Source organism: Centruroides sculpturatus, unplaced genomic scaffold, assembly GCF_000671375.1.
Source record: "Centruroides sculpturatus isolate CEXI.00-Female unplaced genomic scaffold, Cexi_2.0 scaffold54, whole genome shotgun sequence".
NCBI classification, from domain to species: Eukaryota; Metazoa; Arthropoda; class Arachnida; order Scorpiones; family Buthidae; genus Centruroides; species Centruroides sculpturatus.
The window spans coordinates 497,830-516,618 of NW_019384340.1; the positions used below are offsets into that span (position 1 = coordinate 497,830).

The 18,789-nt window shown below is 28.1% G+C and overlaps 2 protein-coding genes across 2 annotated transcripts in view; both read right to left on the minus strand.

Moving 5' to 3' along the window:
• Window positions 1-8,971, minus strand: part of LOC111633696 (protein ABHD16A-like) — a 36,175-nt gene extending 27,204 nt beyond the window's left edge. Inside the window, exons 1-3 of the mRNA XM_023378313.1 lie at window positions 8,956-8,971; window positions 4,361-4,401; window positions 1,855-1,956 (exon numbers count right to left, since the gene is read on the minus strand). Coding sequence (XP_023234081.1) covers window positions 1,855-1,956; window positions 4,361-4,396 — 138 coding nt within the window. The 5' untranslated portion in view covers window positions 4,397-4,401; window positions 8,956-8,971. The remainder of the gene's footprint in view (window positions 1-1,854; window positions 1,957-4,360; window positions 4,402-8,955) is intronic.
• A 1,624-nt stretch (window positions 8,972-10,595) lies between these two features.
• LOC111633705 (protein ABHD16A-like) overlaps window positions 10,596-18,789 on the minus strand; it is a 17,187-nt gene continuing 8,993 nt past the window's right edge. The window contains exons 3-7 of the mRNA XM_023378320.1: window positions 15,544-15,600; window positions 13,008-13,074; window positions 12,843-12,929; window positions 12,673-12,758; window positions 10,596-12,576 (exon numbers count right to left, since the gene is read on the minus strand). Coding sequence (XP_023234088.1) covers window positions 12,502-12,576; window positions 12,673-12,758; window positions 12,843-12,929; window positions 13,008-13,074; window positions 15,544-15,600 — 372 coding nt within the window. The 3' untranslated portion in view covers window positions 10,596-12,501. The remainder of the gene's footprint in view (window positions 12,577-12,672; window positions 12,759-12,842; window positions 12,930-13,007; window positions 13,075-15,543; window positions 15,601-18,789) is intronic.

Sequence of the window (18,789 nt, forward strand, 5' to 3'; positions counted from 1 at the left end):
CAGGATTTACTCTCAGAGAATCTGTTGACCAGCATTGCTTAATGTACGCTGATGATGTAGTTATGCTGGCAGATTCAAAAACGGGTTTGCAACAAAAACTCTCTCTGCTAGTTAATTGTACTAAAAGAAATGATCTTACAATTAACTTACAAAAAATGAAGGGAATGGTTTTTTGCAATGGAGGCAGACTACTTAAATCTGATAAGATATTTGTGAATAATACTGAAATTAGTTTTGTTTCATATTATAAGTATACAGGAATGCATTTTTCTTCTTCTGGTGTGTATAATCATCATTTCGATTTAATAGCCAAAGACATACAGAATAAGACAGGCTATTTGCTTACTCTACAAAAACAAAATAAGGCTAAGTTCTATGAGCATTATCATTAAACTTTTTGACACTTTTATTGGTTCTAAGATGACTCATTTATTTCCAGTCTGGGGACTGGAGTTTCTGTCTAAACTAGAAAAAGTACAGATGAAATATTTTAAGATAGAATGTTCTTTTTAAAATAGAATGTTCAGCCTCAAGTTCTGCAGCTCGTCTTGAATTGGGAAGACCTCCATTGGAATTGAAATTTGTAAAGACTATTCTTCTGTTTTGGTCAAAAGTTATGGAGTTACCCTCATATGATTTGTGCCGAATTACTTATAATGTTCTGTTAACAGCAGTTAAACCTGATAAGAAAAGTTGGCCTGCTTCAGTTAAGAATATTTTTGATAGCTTGGGTTACTCTTTTTTGTTTTCAAATCGATCAGCTTCATTGTTGAGAACTCACTTAAATGCTATAATTCAAACTGGGTCAGACCAGCTTTGGAATCAAGATATATTGTCTACTTCAGCTAAACAAGTTAATTTGTTTGAAACGCACTTGGGTTGGTGTACAGAAAACTACTTAAACTGTGAGACTAATTTTTCCACAAAAAGCCTCATTATACAACTTAGATTTAATAAATTTCAGATTCTGTTAAAGGGTTACCAGATAAATATACCAAGAGAAAAGTTTCGTAGTTATTGCAGTAGTAAAGAGGAAGAGAATTTCTTAATTCACTTGTTTGGTTTTTGTCAAGTGATGTATCAACTAGAATGTTTTGTACTAGGAGAAGATTTCAAGTATAATCATTTGAAAAATAAAGACATGTCAAAAATTACTTTATTTAAAATTTTATCATTCTCTAAATCTTTAGAATTTTTGCAATAATTTATTACTATGTATAATAAATAACATTATATAACCAAATTGTTTCCCCCATTGTAAGAAGTAATTTATATCAATAAACATTAAATTAAATTAAATTAAAATGACTGTTTTCTTCAACAAACTTAGTCATTTTTGACAATGCTGTCAAAATATGCAAAATAGCATTTTTGAAAATACTATGGACTATATAGGTATTTCCAGAATAAGAATGAATCTGATATGCTAGATCTTGAATGTGTATCGTTCTGTCACCTTAGCTAATCAATGAAGCTAGAATGAAGGCGAAAAAAATAAAATATAATAAGTACTTTAAAAATTACATTACATCATATATCATCATGTATTTTCTTTACAATCTCAAATTTCTTGCAAAATTGTTGGAAATTTCACACAGATAATAACAATTTAAATATAATTTTTCTAATATATGTTTTATACATATGTTTACTTCATAATAAACACAAAACTATTTTCCTTTACATGTGTGGACTAATGAACAATGGCTTCATTCTTAATCTGGAAAAGACTATATGGAAATATTTAATAACTAACTGAAATTATTTTAGTAAATATTAATTTTTAACTATAATATTATTTGATGTTTTTCATGTATTAGTTGTACAAAAAATCAAATACTTGACATTACTCACCAACATGTCTCCATCAGAATAATCTTTTCCTCTTCTATCAACTACTACTGTATCAATTTCATTTCCATCACGAGCAAGTAATTTGTATCTTTCACCACCATACTAAAAGAAAAAACTTTTTTACTGTTAACAAACAAAGGAAGTTAATGAAAATTTATAACTAAGTTTATTGAAAATATTTATTAAATTAAAATATTATTCTTTATAAATATATATACAGTAGAACCTCGAAAACTCGGCCTAATGTGGACCGAAGGGTGGCGAGTTTGTGAAAATGCCGGGTTATCGGGAATGGGGTTAAAAAAATAAGTATGAGTGTTTCCTCAGAAAATACTGTACTGTACTTGTATGTATTGTTTACTTGAAATATAACAGAGAATAAACTGCCCAAATACCCTTAAACAAAGGAAAAGTACGTCTTTTATGAAGGCATAGAGTCTTTACTACACGAAAATGAAAATTAATGAATACACTGTGTACAGTAATTTACCTGATAAGACAGACCTCAGAAAAATACTTTATGAGAGCTTTTATACTTTTATAAAGCTGTCTATAATGAAAATTAATTAACTAAGGATTTTTTGTCCTGCCAGGGTGTGGCCGAGTTATCCGGAGTGCCGGTTATCGAGAGCCGAGTTTTCGAGGTTCTACTGTATTAAAATAAAAATTACAAAGTATTTAAAACAGAAAGTACATATTTATAACACATAAAAATTAATAACTTGTAATGTTTTAGTGGAAAAAAGTTTATTTTCAATTTTTACAATATTTTAATAGATAAAATGCTACATTTCTCAGAAGCTGTTATTTAAACTAAAAACAATTTTTCCACTAAACTAAAACTAAAAGAACAACAGAGTATTGTAAAAAAACATTTACAAGAACCTTACTTCACTTAAGGACTTGTTACATCAAGGAGTTCCTTCTCCTTCATATAACAGATCCTTAAGTGAAGTAAGGTTTTTTATAATACTTAAAATAAGGACAAGCAGCACTGATCATAAAAACAATTAAAGATTTGAAAACAAACAATTTTTTTAGTTTCTTAAACTGTATTATTTCATTAATTTTAACAAGAGTATAAAATAAATCCAGCTATTGTAGAGAAATCAATAAATTATTTTGAAAATAGTTTTTACAAATAATTAAAATTTTTGTTTACAATAAAAAGGAACACAAGAGAACAATTTCACTTTACATTAAGAAAAAAAAATCACATTAACCAAAAATGAACTGTTCAATGTGAAGTTCTTGAAGGACTTCCATTCAGTTGATATTCATTAAACCAGAGATTGGCTGAAGCAACCATGAACATTTGTTGTTAATTAATTAAAGAAGTTGATTTGCAGGAGAAATTAAAAGTTTATGATATTAGTACTGAAACTCCAGTTGTGTGCTTTTTAGCTTCCTATCTTCAATAAACTATTCTTACAGAATTTTAACCTGGATATCAATCATCTTTTCGTAAATCATAATTAAATAGTATGTTTTTTTATAAGTATTCAACAAAATAAAACATTTTTATAAAACAATTATAATATGATATTTTTATCTCTTAAAAAATAATTAAAATTAGTATTTTAGATTTTATTATGATGATTAATATTCAATCATCATAATAAAATCTAAAATACTGATAAAGGATTCCGTAACAATAATTTCACAAATTTAATATTTTATTACATTATTTATTGATCATCTAATAGTGACAGTGGTTTTCAACTGCTGTGAATCCATTCCAAGTGTGCCACAAGACACATTAAAAACTTAAAATAACAAATATTAAAGACATAAGAAAATAGGCTTCTATGCATTACCAACTAACTATATTTCAAAAGTTTTTACCAGCCAGTTATTGCAGAGAAGATATTAGGAGTTCCATAAATCTGCTGGCTAGTCCTGTGATATTTAACAATAGCGTGCTGCAATCTTTGCTGATTGTTCAAGCATGCCAAGAGAACAATAAGGTTGGAAGCTATTAATCGTACTACTGCCATTTTTAATTAAAGCTACAGGTATTACATTTAATTTCAACAGATAGTTATTTTAATAATTTTTTTTATTAGAATAAATCTCACATATACTTTTTATAAAATTATTTTTTGCAATTTGAATGGCATTTTACAAAAGACATCATTCACGCTCTTCTATTGAAATTTTAGGAAACTAAAAATATCCTTTGAAAAGATGAATGCTTTGTTGTTCCTTATCAAGTGTTGATACTTTTCACCAAGTGTTAATTGGAAAAAAAATTAAATTTGCAATGAATGTAAAATGATAATTCACAGTTTTCTTTAAGATACAAGTTTCAGTTAACTAAAATTTAACCATTATATCTTTAAAGAATAAAAAGTTTACTAGTAATACAATACTTATATTACACTTATCTTACTCAGTAATATATTATATAATATTAATAAAAATAAATTACCTTATAAATTAATCAAATTAAAATTTAAATATAATTTTTACTTTGTACATAAAAGTTTGGAAATGTAAAATTTACCTTTTCAACAAGCTTGGTCCTTCCTTGAATAAGCATATTTTCTAAAAATTAATAAACAAAAGGTTATATTCATGTTTCTTAAAATATCAGCCAAAAGACACTAATTTTTATGAAACGTTTTTGAAATGAAATTTATATAATAAGCAATTATTGGCAAAATTTATAGCTTCTAAAGATTTTTTAATAAGTGATTTTTGGAACCCAATTTCTTCATAAATAATTTTATCTGTAATATATTTTTCATTTATATTTATTTGTGCAAAGAAACAAAGTATAAATAATTACTTCAATGATAATCATTTTAACCATTTTTTTATAGATACAGTAAGACCCTGCTTAACACAGGGGATATGTTCCTAGATGACAAAGCACTAAATGAAACAGAGCTACATGAGGTCATTTTAACACAAAGTAAATAGGGAAAGGGGAACACACCACCAAAAATAAACAATTTTACTTTAATTTTAAGTTATTTTTATATTAATTTGCATAATAATATATGTTAAATAACACAAACGTATGCACACAGAAATGTAAAGTTCATTTTTTGTGATGACTGTCCTGACTCTTGAAATTCTTGATTTTTTGCGATGAAGTTGTCTAGTGTCATTTGTCGCATTTTTTCTTTTGTTAAGCAAATGTCTATAAGGCGAATGTATCCAAAACGCATCGTCTTCCTTTTGCATTCCTTTCAAAATCTGGATCATCTGCTATAATTTGATCAATGATTTTGGTTATCATTACCAATTTACTAAGGAAATCTGTAGAGAAGTTCTTCGGGTTCTTCATTTTCAGAATCACTATTTTCCAGTTCTACATGAATTCCTTGTTCTGCCAGTTCTTAAAGGTCATTGAAGAAGCTTGCAGTAACTCCTCAATATCCTGCTTGTTTACATCTCCTAGTCCTGGTGTATTAATTAGGTTGACAATTTGGTCAACACAACGATACAGTGATAGGCTCTTCTCATTGAGAATTCTTGGATATCTTCAGCCATAAATGTATGAACGAAGTGTGGAAGAAGTTATCAATTAATTCTTGCGAAGCTGATATTGCCTACGGCATCCGTGATGTTATATTTTTTCCATAATTGCACCAAGCAAACAGATTTAAGGAAAGTACAGTGCTACGACCAATTGCCACCTTTTGCTGATTGGTTTATGTTTGGGAATAATTGTATTATATACAAATCAATGAAATGTCTGAATAATTTGATTTAGCGTAAATTTTGAGCTTTTTTTTAAGACTTCGAGCAGACCATGTTATATCGAGGCAGCATTAAGCATGGTCTTACTGTAATTATAAACTATCTACATAACATATTTATCTTACAGCTAATAGCACAACACTGAAAAAAAAATTTTTTTTAATTAATATGAATATTCTAAATATGACAAACATTATCAATATATCTGAATGAATTGGATTAAACAAAATTATGGATTTGCATAGCTGGTGCAGACTGTTAATTCATTTTGTAAATGCAAATAGTAAATATAAACTTTGAATTTATCAATAAATTTATGGATTTTAATCCAAACGAGCAATTATTTATTGTGACATCATTACAATGCCAAGCTGTAATTTTTAATCATATTTTTAATTTATTTAATTTAAAATATATGCTATCCACCTCAAATTATTAGTAGTGGCTTGCCCCTGTACATCATATTTTTCCTTTAACAATNTATATTATATAATATTAATAAAAATAAATTACCTTATAAATTAATCAAATTAAAATTTAAATATAATTTTTACTTTGTACATAAAAGTTTGGAAATGTAAAATTTACCTTTTCAACAAGCTTGGTCCTTCCTTGAATAAGCATATTTTCTAAAAATTAATAAACAAAAGGTTATATTCATGTTTCTTAAAATATCAGCCAAAAGACACTAATTTTTATGAAACGTTTTTGAAATGAAATTTATATAATAAGCAATTATTGGCAAAATTTATAGCTTCTAAAGATTTTTTAATAAGTGATTTTTGGAACCCAATTTCTTCATAAATAATTTTATCTGTAATATATTTTTCATTTATATTTATTTGTGCAAAGAAACAAAGTATAAATAATTACTTCAATGATAATCATTTTAACCATTTTTTTATAGATACAGTAAGACCCTGCTTAACGCAGGGGATATGTTCCTAGATGACAAAGCACTAAATGAAACAGAGCTACATGAGGTCATTTTAACACAAAGTAAATAGGGAAAGGGGAACACACCACCAAAAATAAACAATTTTACTTTAATTTTAAGTTATTTTTATATTAATTTGCATAATAATATATGTTAAATAACACAAACGTATGCACACAGAAATGTAAAGTTCATTTTTTGTGATGACTGTCCTGACTCTTGAAATTCTTGATTTTTTGCGATGAAGTTGTCTAGTGTCATTTGTCGCATTTTTTCTTTTGTTAAGCAAATGTCTATAAGGCGAATGTATCCAAAACGCATCGTCTTCCTTTTGCATTCCTTTCAAAATCTGGATCATCTGCTATAATTTGATCAATGATTTTGGTTATCATTACCAATTTACTAAGGAAATCTGTAGAGAAGTTCTTCGGGTTCTTCATTTTCAGAATCACTATTTTCCAGTTCTACATGAATTCCTTGTTCTGCCAGTTCTTAAAGGTCATTGAAGAAGCTTGCAGTAACTCCTCAATATCCTGCTTGTCTACATCTCCTAGTCCTGGTGTATTAATTAGGTTGACAATTTGGTCAACACAACGATACAGTGATAGGCTCTTCTCATTGAGAATTCTTGGATATCTTCAGCCATAAATGTATGAACGAAGTGTGGAAGAAGTTATCAATTAATTCTTGCGAAGCTGATATTGCCTACGGCATCCGTGATGTTATATTTTTTCCATAATTGCACCAAGCAAACAGATTTAAGGAAAGTACAGTGCTACGACCAATTGCCACCTTTTGCTGATTGGTTTATGTTTGGGAATAATTGTATTATATACAAATCAATGAAATGTCTGAATAATTTGATTTAGCGTAAATTTTGAGCTTTTTTTTAAGACTTCGAGCAGACCATGTTATATCGAGGCAGCATTAAGCGTGGTCTTACTGTAATTATAAACTATCTACATAACATATTTATCTTACAGCTAATAGCACAACACTGAAAAAAAAATTTTTTTTAATTAACATGAATATTCTAAATATGACAAACATTATCAATATATCTGAATGAATTGGATTAAACAAAATTATGGATTTGCATAGCTGGTGCAGACTGTTAATTCATTTTGTAAATGCAAATAGTAAATATAAACTTTGAATTTATCAATAAATTTATGGATTTTAATCCAAACGAGCAATTATTTATTGTGACATCATTACAATGCCAAGCTGTAATTTTTAATCATCTTTTTAATTTATTTAATTTAAAATATATGCTATCCACCTCAAATTATTAGTAGTGGCTTGCCCCTGTACATCATATTTTTACTTTAACAATACGGTCATGTTGGTCATCTATTAACTGCTTTCAGGGGAAAAGTTTTGAATTGAAACAATGTGACTTCTGGTTTGTATCAAAGTTACTATATAGTTAATTGGGGCCCTAAAGTTTCCATACCTGAGCTTGGATTTCATCAAATCTAACTCCATTCTTGAAATTAAGGAAAGACGAGATGGACGAACAACAGTGGAAATTTATAGGTCTACAATTTTTTCAAATTGCAATCCAAAAAAATTTATTCACAATAATTAAATAATGAAGTTAATATAGAGATGCAGATGAGAATGTGAGAACGTAAACCTTTGTTGTGTTATGACCACTTTTGAAGTGATAGAAAAACAGCACACAAACCTTTTCTTTGAAAAGTTTCATTTGCAGATATTTTTGTACAGATATGTAAAGGACAATAAATATACAGAAGAGGTTATTGACATTCCAGAGTTGAAACACCACATAATGGAGACAATAGCTTCAATCTCTCAAGATTTGCTACAAAATACTTGGCAAGAAATCAATTACAGATTGGATTATTGTATGTGCTACTAAAAATCACTCAGGTTAAAGTTTGCTAAATTTTTAGATGCCTGTGACTTTGTGAAAAAAAATTTTTTTAAGTTGCTACATTTTCAGAAAACAGTTTCCCCATATTTGTCATGGTTTATGTTTTATTAGTTATGTTACTCTGATCAATAAGTTGTAGATATCCTTTATATCCAAGTAAAATGAATTAAATATATTTCAATTAAGAATTAGAATATATTTAAATGAGGATTAATTTACACAAATAAATGATTAAATCTTATGTTGAAAGAGCTTATTACAGTATAATTTTTTGATAATAGTAATTGATTTGTTTTAACATTAACATTTTATTTCCTGTATGTATTCAAGATTAAAATTAATACTAAATTTTCATATTGTATTGGCTGTTGTATATTTTAAAATATTTGCAGTTCAAAAAATTACTACTTTTTTATGTTTAAAATGCTAATTAATATTTTGCTTTGTTAATAAACCTCACTGACTTATTCTAACATCTGATAAATTTATTAATTAAAATAATTTTAAATAAAATAACTAATTTAAATTATTTTATAAAATTTAGAGATCTTACCAACTGCAGCCTGTAATAATTTAACAGATCCTGGATATATCATCCTTCTACCAAATGTGTGAATGGCTATATAACTAAAAGGATTAAATCATTTAATATATTAAATAATATGTAAAATATATAAGTATATATTAAAATTTTTAAAAGCATTTTTGATATTAAATATAACAGATAATTATTTATTTTTTAAAAATTAAATAATTAAGTAGCTAAAAGATTTCATATCACATAAATTTAAATCTACAATTAATTTCTAAGTGAAACTGATTCCCTAATTCTTATTTTTTTATATAGTGTCAATTATAAAAATAAATCTTTCATTCAAAACATAAAATAAATAATTTATAAAACTTACAAATAATGAATAAGTTTTATATTATTTGAATTTCATAAATTTTCTTAATGATGTCCTAGAGCAAATTATCAATATGTAAGGAATAATCTAAAGCAGGGGTGTCCAACCTTTTTGTTTCTCTGGGCCGCATTGGAAGAAGTCAAGGAGTTTTGGGTATACTTATATATTGGGCCACAAGTATATATAATATATACTTGTGGTATAAGTATATTTAAAAATTAACATGTCTAGATTATAATAATAAGTATTAAAACTTTATCAAGAAAATTTACTTCTACAGACACTTTCAATTTTTACTTAGAAATAGATAAATTAATTTATTATAAAGGAGANTTTAATTTTAAAATAATTTTCAATTACATTTTCTATAAAAAAATAAAATGAAAAATATATACATTTAAAATATAGAATATATTAGTAAGTATAAATTTATGTTTAAAATCATTATTATATTGTGATAAAAAGTAAACAATTATGAAAATGATTAAAAATTCCACATTTTAAAATTTATTTTTCTTTCAATAAATTACAAGAAATATAAACTACATTTAATAATTATTGAATTATTATTCAATAACAATTACTGTAGCAATTGGTAAAAGTAAGATTAAGCAAGCAGCAAAAGTAGCAAGGAGAATTATTTTTCACTTCAAAACATTTTGAACTTATTTTAAAATATTATACTATCCTCATTAACAATACAAGGAATAAAATTTCAACTTTGGGTTTGTTTAGTAAATTACATGTTTATATTAATTTTTTTAATAAAAACACATTACAATATATTAACTAATTGCATTTCAATGGCAAATGTAGTTTGTTATTGAAATGTAATAATTTCAAAGCTAATCTGTCACTTATTAGCAGCTTTCTGACTTACTTTCCTGTCAATTTATAAATTTTTTAAATAAAGCATATATTTTCCCTAGTATCCAATAAGTAGCAATTTAATAATGATAATTCATTTCTTTTATTACTTTATTAAATAATTATTTTTTATGATATCATTCAATATCAATGTTCAACAATACAAAGTTTAGTATTTCAAATTGCATATTTACATATGTGATAATTAGATTTACTTATTGGTGACTTATTGTATGAAAAATAAATTTTGTAACAAAAAACAGTAATATCTATGAATCATATATGAGGGAGAAAGGCAGAGAGTATATTTTCAAATATATGCTCACCTTTTAATACTATCACATTTATAAATAAAATGAATATCAGTTAATATAAAATGTTTTACATATATACTGTATTTCACAGGAAATTAAATTATCAAATTGCATAAAATAACAAATTGATTAAAAATTATCATTATTAAACTTTTAACATAAAGTAGGTTATAATTTCACATGTATCATTCTTTATTCCTCTAGCTACAGTTTTCCCACTTGTTCTGAGATTCTTTACTAATTGCCAGAACATTTCCCCCTCTTTATACTTGCTTTCTATTTCTGTTCCAAAATTTTCCCAGCATCTTTGTTTAGCCATCTTTACACACAGTTTAGCTTTATAATTTAATAGGTTGCTTGTGGTCTTATTTGCCAGATATCTTTTATAAGCTGTGTTCTTCTCTTGTACTGCTTATCTAACCTCTTTGGTCCACCATGGAGTTCTAACCTTCCTATCTTTGCAAATAACTTTCCTACATACTATTTTTGTCAATTCTACCAACATTTTCTTGAAATTTTGCTATTCCTCCTCTAAAGCCATTTCAGTAATAAAGATGTTTAGCTGTGGTATTAACCACATTTCTGTATTTAATGGCACTTGAAAGATCTAATAATTTTTCTACTTTTATCCATTGAAGCATCTTTTTACATCTCCTATTCCTAACATTGATAACTGTTTTTAATTTGCTCAATACAAGATGATGATCACTATCAACTTCAAAACCTCTAAATAATCTTGTGTCTTCAACTAAATGGATAATGTGCTTATCTACAATAATATAGTTAATTATGCTTTTCAGATTTCTAGTGTGTTCTCTCCATGTTAATTTGTGATTCTTTTTGTGTTGGAATATTGTAAATATTGTACTGTATTAGTAAACACTGGTGAGTGACAAGCACAAAAGTCAAGCAGTCTTTTGTCATTGTTGTTAGGTTTTTCTTTCTCACAAAACTTATATAAAATGCTGCCATAGATGTAATCATTGTTTCCCACTCTATTATTAAGATCTCAAGCTAGAATTATTTTTTTATTAGTATTTGTCTCCACTGCTGATCCCAGAAGGTCATAAAATTCTTCTACATTTTCCTTCTATGAGTCTTCTGTAGGTCCATAGGCATAGATAAATCTCATTACCCAATTTCCTATTTTAAATTTTGCCTAGATGACTCTGCTAGAGTGCGCTTCTCATTCTATAAGATTATCTTCTATAGCAAATGTAAATGCTATGGCTACACCCCCCTTGCATTGAGCATCATTCCCGAGTAGATCAACTTATATTTATTGTTTAAGCTTGTCTCTCCAACTTTAATTTTCTTAGTTCCATTGATGCCTGCCATATTTGTATATTATACTTTTCTAGCTCTTCAGTTAGCTCTACTTCCTTTCCATTCAGACTTCTAACATAGATGGTGCCAACCCTAATATGTGTTCCAGTAGTATATTTAGCACTGTGTCCTTGTTTCCTCACCAACACAGCAAAGATCTTGTTGACCTGGACGATGTCCAGCCAGTATGACTTTCTGTTGATTTGATTTACCATGTTTAAAAGTTTCAACCAATAAACAGAGCCATTATGGCTGGTTAATCCTATAATGGCAGCCCATCATCATTCACTTCAATAGCCCAGTTAATTGGCTATCTACTACCAGGTTGTCCCATGGGGGTGAGGAATGGACATTAGGTTGAGTCTCTAGTTGGTTCTTCACATGTCCGACAATCTAGGGAATGTGAGGGTCTCCCTCTGATTGAAAGATTTTTCAATCAAAAAAGAAAGAAAATTTTCAATTATATAAAAATATCAGCAATATATACAAAATGCTTTAATTAGAAAATATTGCAAGTTCTAGCTATGAATAGACTATATCATAAAATTTATTTTTAAAAGCAGAAAAAAGTCTTTATTGTTGCTGTTAAATGCTGTTTGGTTGAAATGAACAAAGTCATAGCTAATATCAACACACTATAATCCATTTATATTTTTAATAATTAAATAATGTTTCACTTTATATTTACTTTTGTGTACTGTTCCAGGCAAATTCCACAGGCCATGCAAAAAAGTCAAAATCAAAACGAGAAAGAGCAGCCTGTAAAATTAAGAACCAAAGTATTTAATTACTAGAAAAAAATGAAAAACAAAATTAATAATAGTCTATACAATACTGTTATGAAAATACTGTTACCTTATTTTCTTTTGTTAGACTTTTTTGACTTCTTTCTAGTACAGAAAGAAAGTTCATATAATTGCAATTTGAACATCTTCCAATGCCTAATGAAAATAAAATTAAAATAGTGTTATTTTGATAACATTTTCTTATAAAATTATAAGTTTAAAATTCACTAATTTTTTTACCTCTTAAACAAAGACTGCTAAGTAGTAACAAACTTAAATATCCAGCAAATCTGCCTAATGTAAAAATTCCATCCACAGAATAGAATCCTATAAAAATATTATAATAGAAATCACTGTTTTAAATAATTTTTAAATTTCTAATTTAAAGCTTGTAATTATTTTTACCTCTTTTGTATAATATCGTAATGATAAATGGACACGTATAAATTATCACTGACCAAGCAACGGATATCTGAAATAATAATTATTAAATAAAAAATTTTCTGAAATTTGCTAAAATATGAAATGCCAAAATTTAATTAAATACATAAAATTGATTTGAAAGAAATTAATAGTTAATATAACCTCAACAGAAGAAAAGATAAAGTTACAACAAAATTTTTCAAGACAGATAACAGATGTAAATAAATAAGAAAATACATTAAAAATTGTTGTAATTTTAAAAATTTACAGTTAATTATTAATGGATAGTAAAAAATAAATAAATAAAATATAATTGAGAAATATTTAAAAAATGTATGTGCTAATAAAAATAACTGACAGAAAATCTTGAGATTCAAAAGAATTAATTTTAATAATATTTTTAGAGTATCAAGTCGGTTTTAGAACAACTGGGATGTTTTGGAATAATAAATGTTTAATATAATATACAACTGAAAAAACATGTAAATTATATTTTAAATTTTGCTTTGTCAAAGTTTGATTGTGATAAGAATTAATGCTGACAACAAAACTGGTTTTCAGTAAACTGTGGTTTTAGCAAAAACTGAAAGTGGTTTTGAACAGGCAATGAAAGCAATATCATTATTACAATATTGTTTTGTTTAGTGATATCATTTTGTTTACTTGTCTTTTTTGACTTTTAGTTGGCAGTAAAGTATGAATTTAAGATGATTTTACATAACTGATGTACTACCAGAAAATTTCTCTGTAATGCTGCAATTTGTATACTGCACCAATTTACCATCCTTGACTTTAAAATAATGTCATACATCACTAATGTTTAAATTTGAAAATTAAAATTAGTGTGAAAACCAGCAGAATTAATCTTAAAATAATAAAACTTTCAAATGTTACTTGTTAAATACTTAGACTCCAGTGTTTATGAACATCAAAAAAACACCAACCTCTTTTTATTGAAAATAAAACAAGAACATTTGTAAATCTTGGCTAATAATTTTTACTGTAGGACATGTGCTCCCCTACTTATGAAACAGGTTAGGTTCTCGAGGTTTTGTCGTATGTGGAAATGTAAGTTTAAAAGTAACCTCTAAAGCACATTTGAACACAGATTAACCACATATTGTTAATGTTTGATCCTTTGATATACTTAATAGAATACATTATTCTCATGTACTGTACTCACTACTGCTTAGTAGTGGGCGCTTCAAACACAGTTTTTTTCACTTAATGCATTTAGTTTTATAATGTCCACTTTAGTTTCCATTGTAATAGAGAATCTTAATAAATGCAAGAAGTGTCAATGTCTCAGAGACTCAGGGCTCAATTGCACATGTTTTCTAAGGAAAAGAGAAAAAATGAGCACTCTCCAATGAGGAAAAGTTGACACTGGTACTCGGAGTCCTGGTGTAGATTATGGCGGGCTTTGTTGCCACTGTGGTTACGATGGGTTGTGTTGTCAAGGACCTGTTCTTGGCTACAGTAAGCTGGATCACATGGAGGGTCTCATTCTCATTCTCCAATCTTCTTTGCTGGTTTGGTATTGCTGCTTTTGAGCACAATTGTTCAAACTTTGTTGGCCATGGCAACAAAGCATTTTCAGTGAAATTAACCTATCCAATGTCAAAATTTCTCTCTGTTGTGTGTCACCCCTGGGTAGAATTTTTGCCGATGCCTAATGAAAATTTCCCATTTTTGAAAAAATAATTGTGGCTATTGTATCATCTGAAATTATTTTTTTATTTTGCACAAACAAAATAAATATAAAAACAAAAAAAATTATATTTTGGAAGTTAGTTTTGATATTAAAAAATTATAATGACTAGCACCATCTAGTTTCAAAAACGTTCCAATTCTGAAACAAGATATGTTGAGTCAACCGGTCGAGGTCAGCACATTGCGACCAGATAGGTTGGGAATAACACAGGACAGGTAAATGGGATTTTTCAATGATTCGTTTGTCAAAATTTGATTTTGCAACGTTCGCATTTCCAACTTCCCAACAAGCAACACATGCGCAAATTTCACACTAGTGCCTGTTTGTAGAAAGTGTGTTGCCATTTTGTATTTTATTTTGACTTGGTTCTCAGTCCCCCGAGTACCTACAAGTCTGATTTTTTTTGTGTGTGCACGATTTGGAAACCTAATACTCTGTACCAAATTGAAACTCCTGACATGTATTCATTCATACCTCTATGGTATGGAGCTGTTCACAGCACCACGATTTTATAAACATGACATAGCCTTGTCAATATTTAACAAACAAAAAATTAACTAAATTTTTTTTAAACGATAAAGTGACTTATGAACCATTCTGTATATATTATTGAGAAATCAAAAGAGTGAAAAATCAAATTACTAAGCAAAGAGAATTCATTCAATCATTGTACTACTATTAAATTCATGCATAAGTTAGGACAACATACAAAAGATCATTTTGAATTAGTTTAATTCAATATAATTTGAATAGAAATTCTAATTAGATAGATATGGAACAATGATATCAAGAAATTACACTTACGGATTTTACAACAGTGTCAGAGTAAGCTTCCACAATATTAGCATTATACATACTTCCCTGAAAATAAAATATACATATGTATAAGAATATACTTTATCATCAATTTTTCATTTCAAAAGTAAAGGATTTCATCATGAAATAGTTAATGAATAAAAAATACATATTTCAAAAAATATAGAATTTTATTCATTATTGATTAAACCTGTATTTAAAATTTTTTAAAAGTAACTCAATATTTTGAATTAATTTTAGCTAAAACTTTTGACCAGTCTTTCTTTATTTATATGATATAAAATAGAAATTTTAAAAGGTAATTTATGTAAGATTTTCTGATTGTACATTTTCTGACTATTTTATAAAACAGAAAATCCAACATTAATTCTTATCACTCCTAAATAAGAATTATTAATTCTTTTGTTCTGTTAGTTTAAATTAAATAAATACTATATAATCTAAAGTTTTTTCAATTTCTTAGTTTTTATTTGGATTTTTTTTAAATAATGGATTTTTTGGACAGTTTTGCTATACTGTACAAAATATGATAAACAAATTGCTAAATTATTTGACTTTTAATAAGGCTAATTTTTTAAAACTATCAATTTCATTTCACTGAAATAAAAACAAATTACACAGATACAGGATAAAAAACAAAAAATAAAAAATAAAATAAAGCATTCAGCATTTACAAGATGAACCCTAACCATGAATGTATATATAAAAACAAAATTTTATTAATAATTATATGAAGGGACTATCCATAAATTACATCAACATTTTCCTCAAAATTTTTACTCCTCCCTCTTGTCCCAGTTTGTCCAAGTTTCAAAACCCCCCTTCCTTCTTCGGATGTCCTACAAAACTCAATTCTCCTTAAAACCTTTATCACTCTATGAATTATAGATACCACAAGTAGGAATGAAATGTACAAGAAATTCTGATAAAATGCAATGAAAGAAACAGATGTCCACTAAAGCTCAAATCCCCCTTGTCTGACTTTCTTGACCTCCCTTCCTTCTAGTGTAGATGTCATTTATGGACAGTCCCAAAGTTATATATAAACAATACATTTTTAGATTAAACAAGGGTTGCCCAAATGAAAAGTGGATATGTGACATATTTCATTGTGCAAAGTAGCAATTGGTAGGCCACTTTACAGGTGAATAAGCTCAAAATTGCTGAAGCACAGGCTGTATTAAGTATTGGCAGGAACAGATTTTATTTCCAGTAATTGGCAAATTAATGATAAGTTAGTTACGATGGAAGTGTCAAGAATCAAACAATGGGTGATAATTTGGTTTTTAGTAGCTAAAGGGACTAGGAATGCTGACATCTATAGACAAATGAAGCATATTTATGGGAAACATTATTTAGGATGAACAGCAAAAAATAATTGGTGCAAGAATTACAGAAAAAGCCGCACATCAATTCAGGATTAATCGAGACCAGGTAAGGCACACACCATAATCTCCATTGCATCAATCACTGTTGGTTGACTTTAGGCCTCATACACAATGATCAACTCAGAATGTTATTGCAAAACTATTGTCGTGGCTGTGCAAAGCAATAAAGTCAAAATTTGCCCAGGACTCCTTTCACAAAAAGTCATCCTGCTTCACTACAATGCCCATCTCCATTCAACAAATGTAACCTTTGCCACATTACAGAAATTCCACCGGGAGATACTAGAATATCCACCATATATTCCTTACCCATTGCCATGCTACTTTCCCATTTTCAAACCTCTCAATAATGATTTGCAAGAGAAAAGTTTCATATTCGATGATGAGGTGAAGGATAAGGTCAAAGAATTTTTTTACTAGCAGCCACCAAAATTCTATTTGAGGGGCATCGATCCACAGGGCCTGCTCTAGGAGCAGACAACCCGGGCATTTGTCTAGAGTGGCAAATCTAAAGGGCGGCATTTTGGCTGTGAATGTGACAAAATACTTAATTAATTGAAATTTATATTTGTCAATTTTTTTCTGTGGCTAAAATTACCATGCAATTTATATTTTGTATTTATTATTTTTGCCTAAAAGTTAAGAAAATATTTGCATTCCTTAATACTGAAGAAAACAACCATAAAATAATGCTTTTGGGCAAAAAAGGAAAGCATAAGCAACAATGTTAAATTTCGTCCCAAACCATAGTGTCACCTTAAGAATACTGCCGATCATTCCAATAAATATAGCTAGTGGGGAAAAGGAGTTTCTCTTAATAAAATTTAATTAAAAACTTTTTACATTTAACTATCACGCAAAATCATCTTAATAGTTTGGCCATTTTGGCAATTGTGCATGAAACTGCCAATCATGTAGGCTTAAAAGAGTTAATAAAAACGGTTGGAGAACTAAAAGTGAGAAAAAGTTTCTTTTGATTTTAGTATAGTTGATGTACTTTTGTTTAGTTTTTATAGGATATAAGTTTTTTGTTTGCTTGTACAATAATACATTTTTGTAATATCATTAAAAATGCATCTAGTTAACAATTTGTAACTAGGTACAGGTATATTTTAATTTTTACTGTTTTGTATCAATACTACTTGATTGTTAATTTTATATTACATGTTTCTCTCTGAATAAATTTAAGGGGCGGTAATTTGTCTTTTTGTCCGGAGCAACGTAAATGCTTCAGCGGGCGCTATCAATCCACTTGTGAGACACTGGATCTTTGCCTAAACAAAACATGATTCACAATAAATGTTTGCCAGTTCTGATATGTGTACATTTTAAATTGGGCAACTCTTATATATAGATTTATTTATTTATTACGCATACTGGATACACTTATTGATGCGTGGAGCAAAACCATCTCTCAAAGAACAAAACACATACCGTGTTTCTCCGAAAATAAGACAGTGTCTTATATTAATTTTTGCTCTGAAAAATGTGCTAGGTCTTATTTTCAGGGAATGTCTTATTTTTTCCAGGAAGAAGAATTCACATTTATTATTGAACAAAAAAATTCTCAAGTCGAACTTAGACGAGAGTGACGTATATCCGGTGTGTCGAACTGTCGCCTTTTTATAGCGTCAACATCGGACTCGATGACCAATTAGTACTTACTGAACCGTAGCACTATGCAAATGTCATGTGGCGTGATTCCCGGCCGACCAATTAGCCATCACCAGCCGTAATGTTATGCAAATCTGTTATTCCCAAGCCATAGTCTTATGCAAATCATGCCGTGTGGCGTAATTGTCTGCTGACCAATCAGTGGCTGTACTTTCAAAAAGCCAACGGCCAC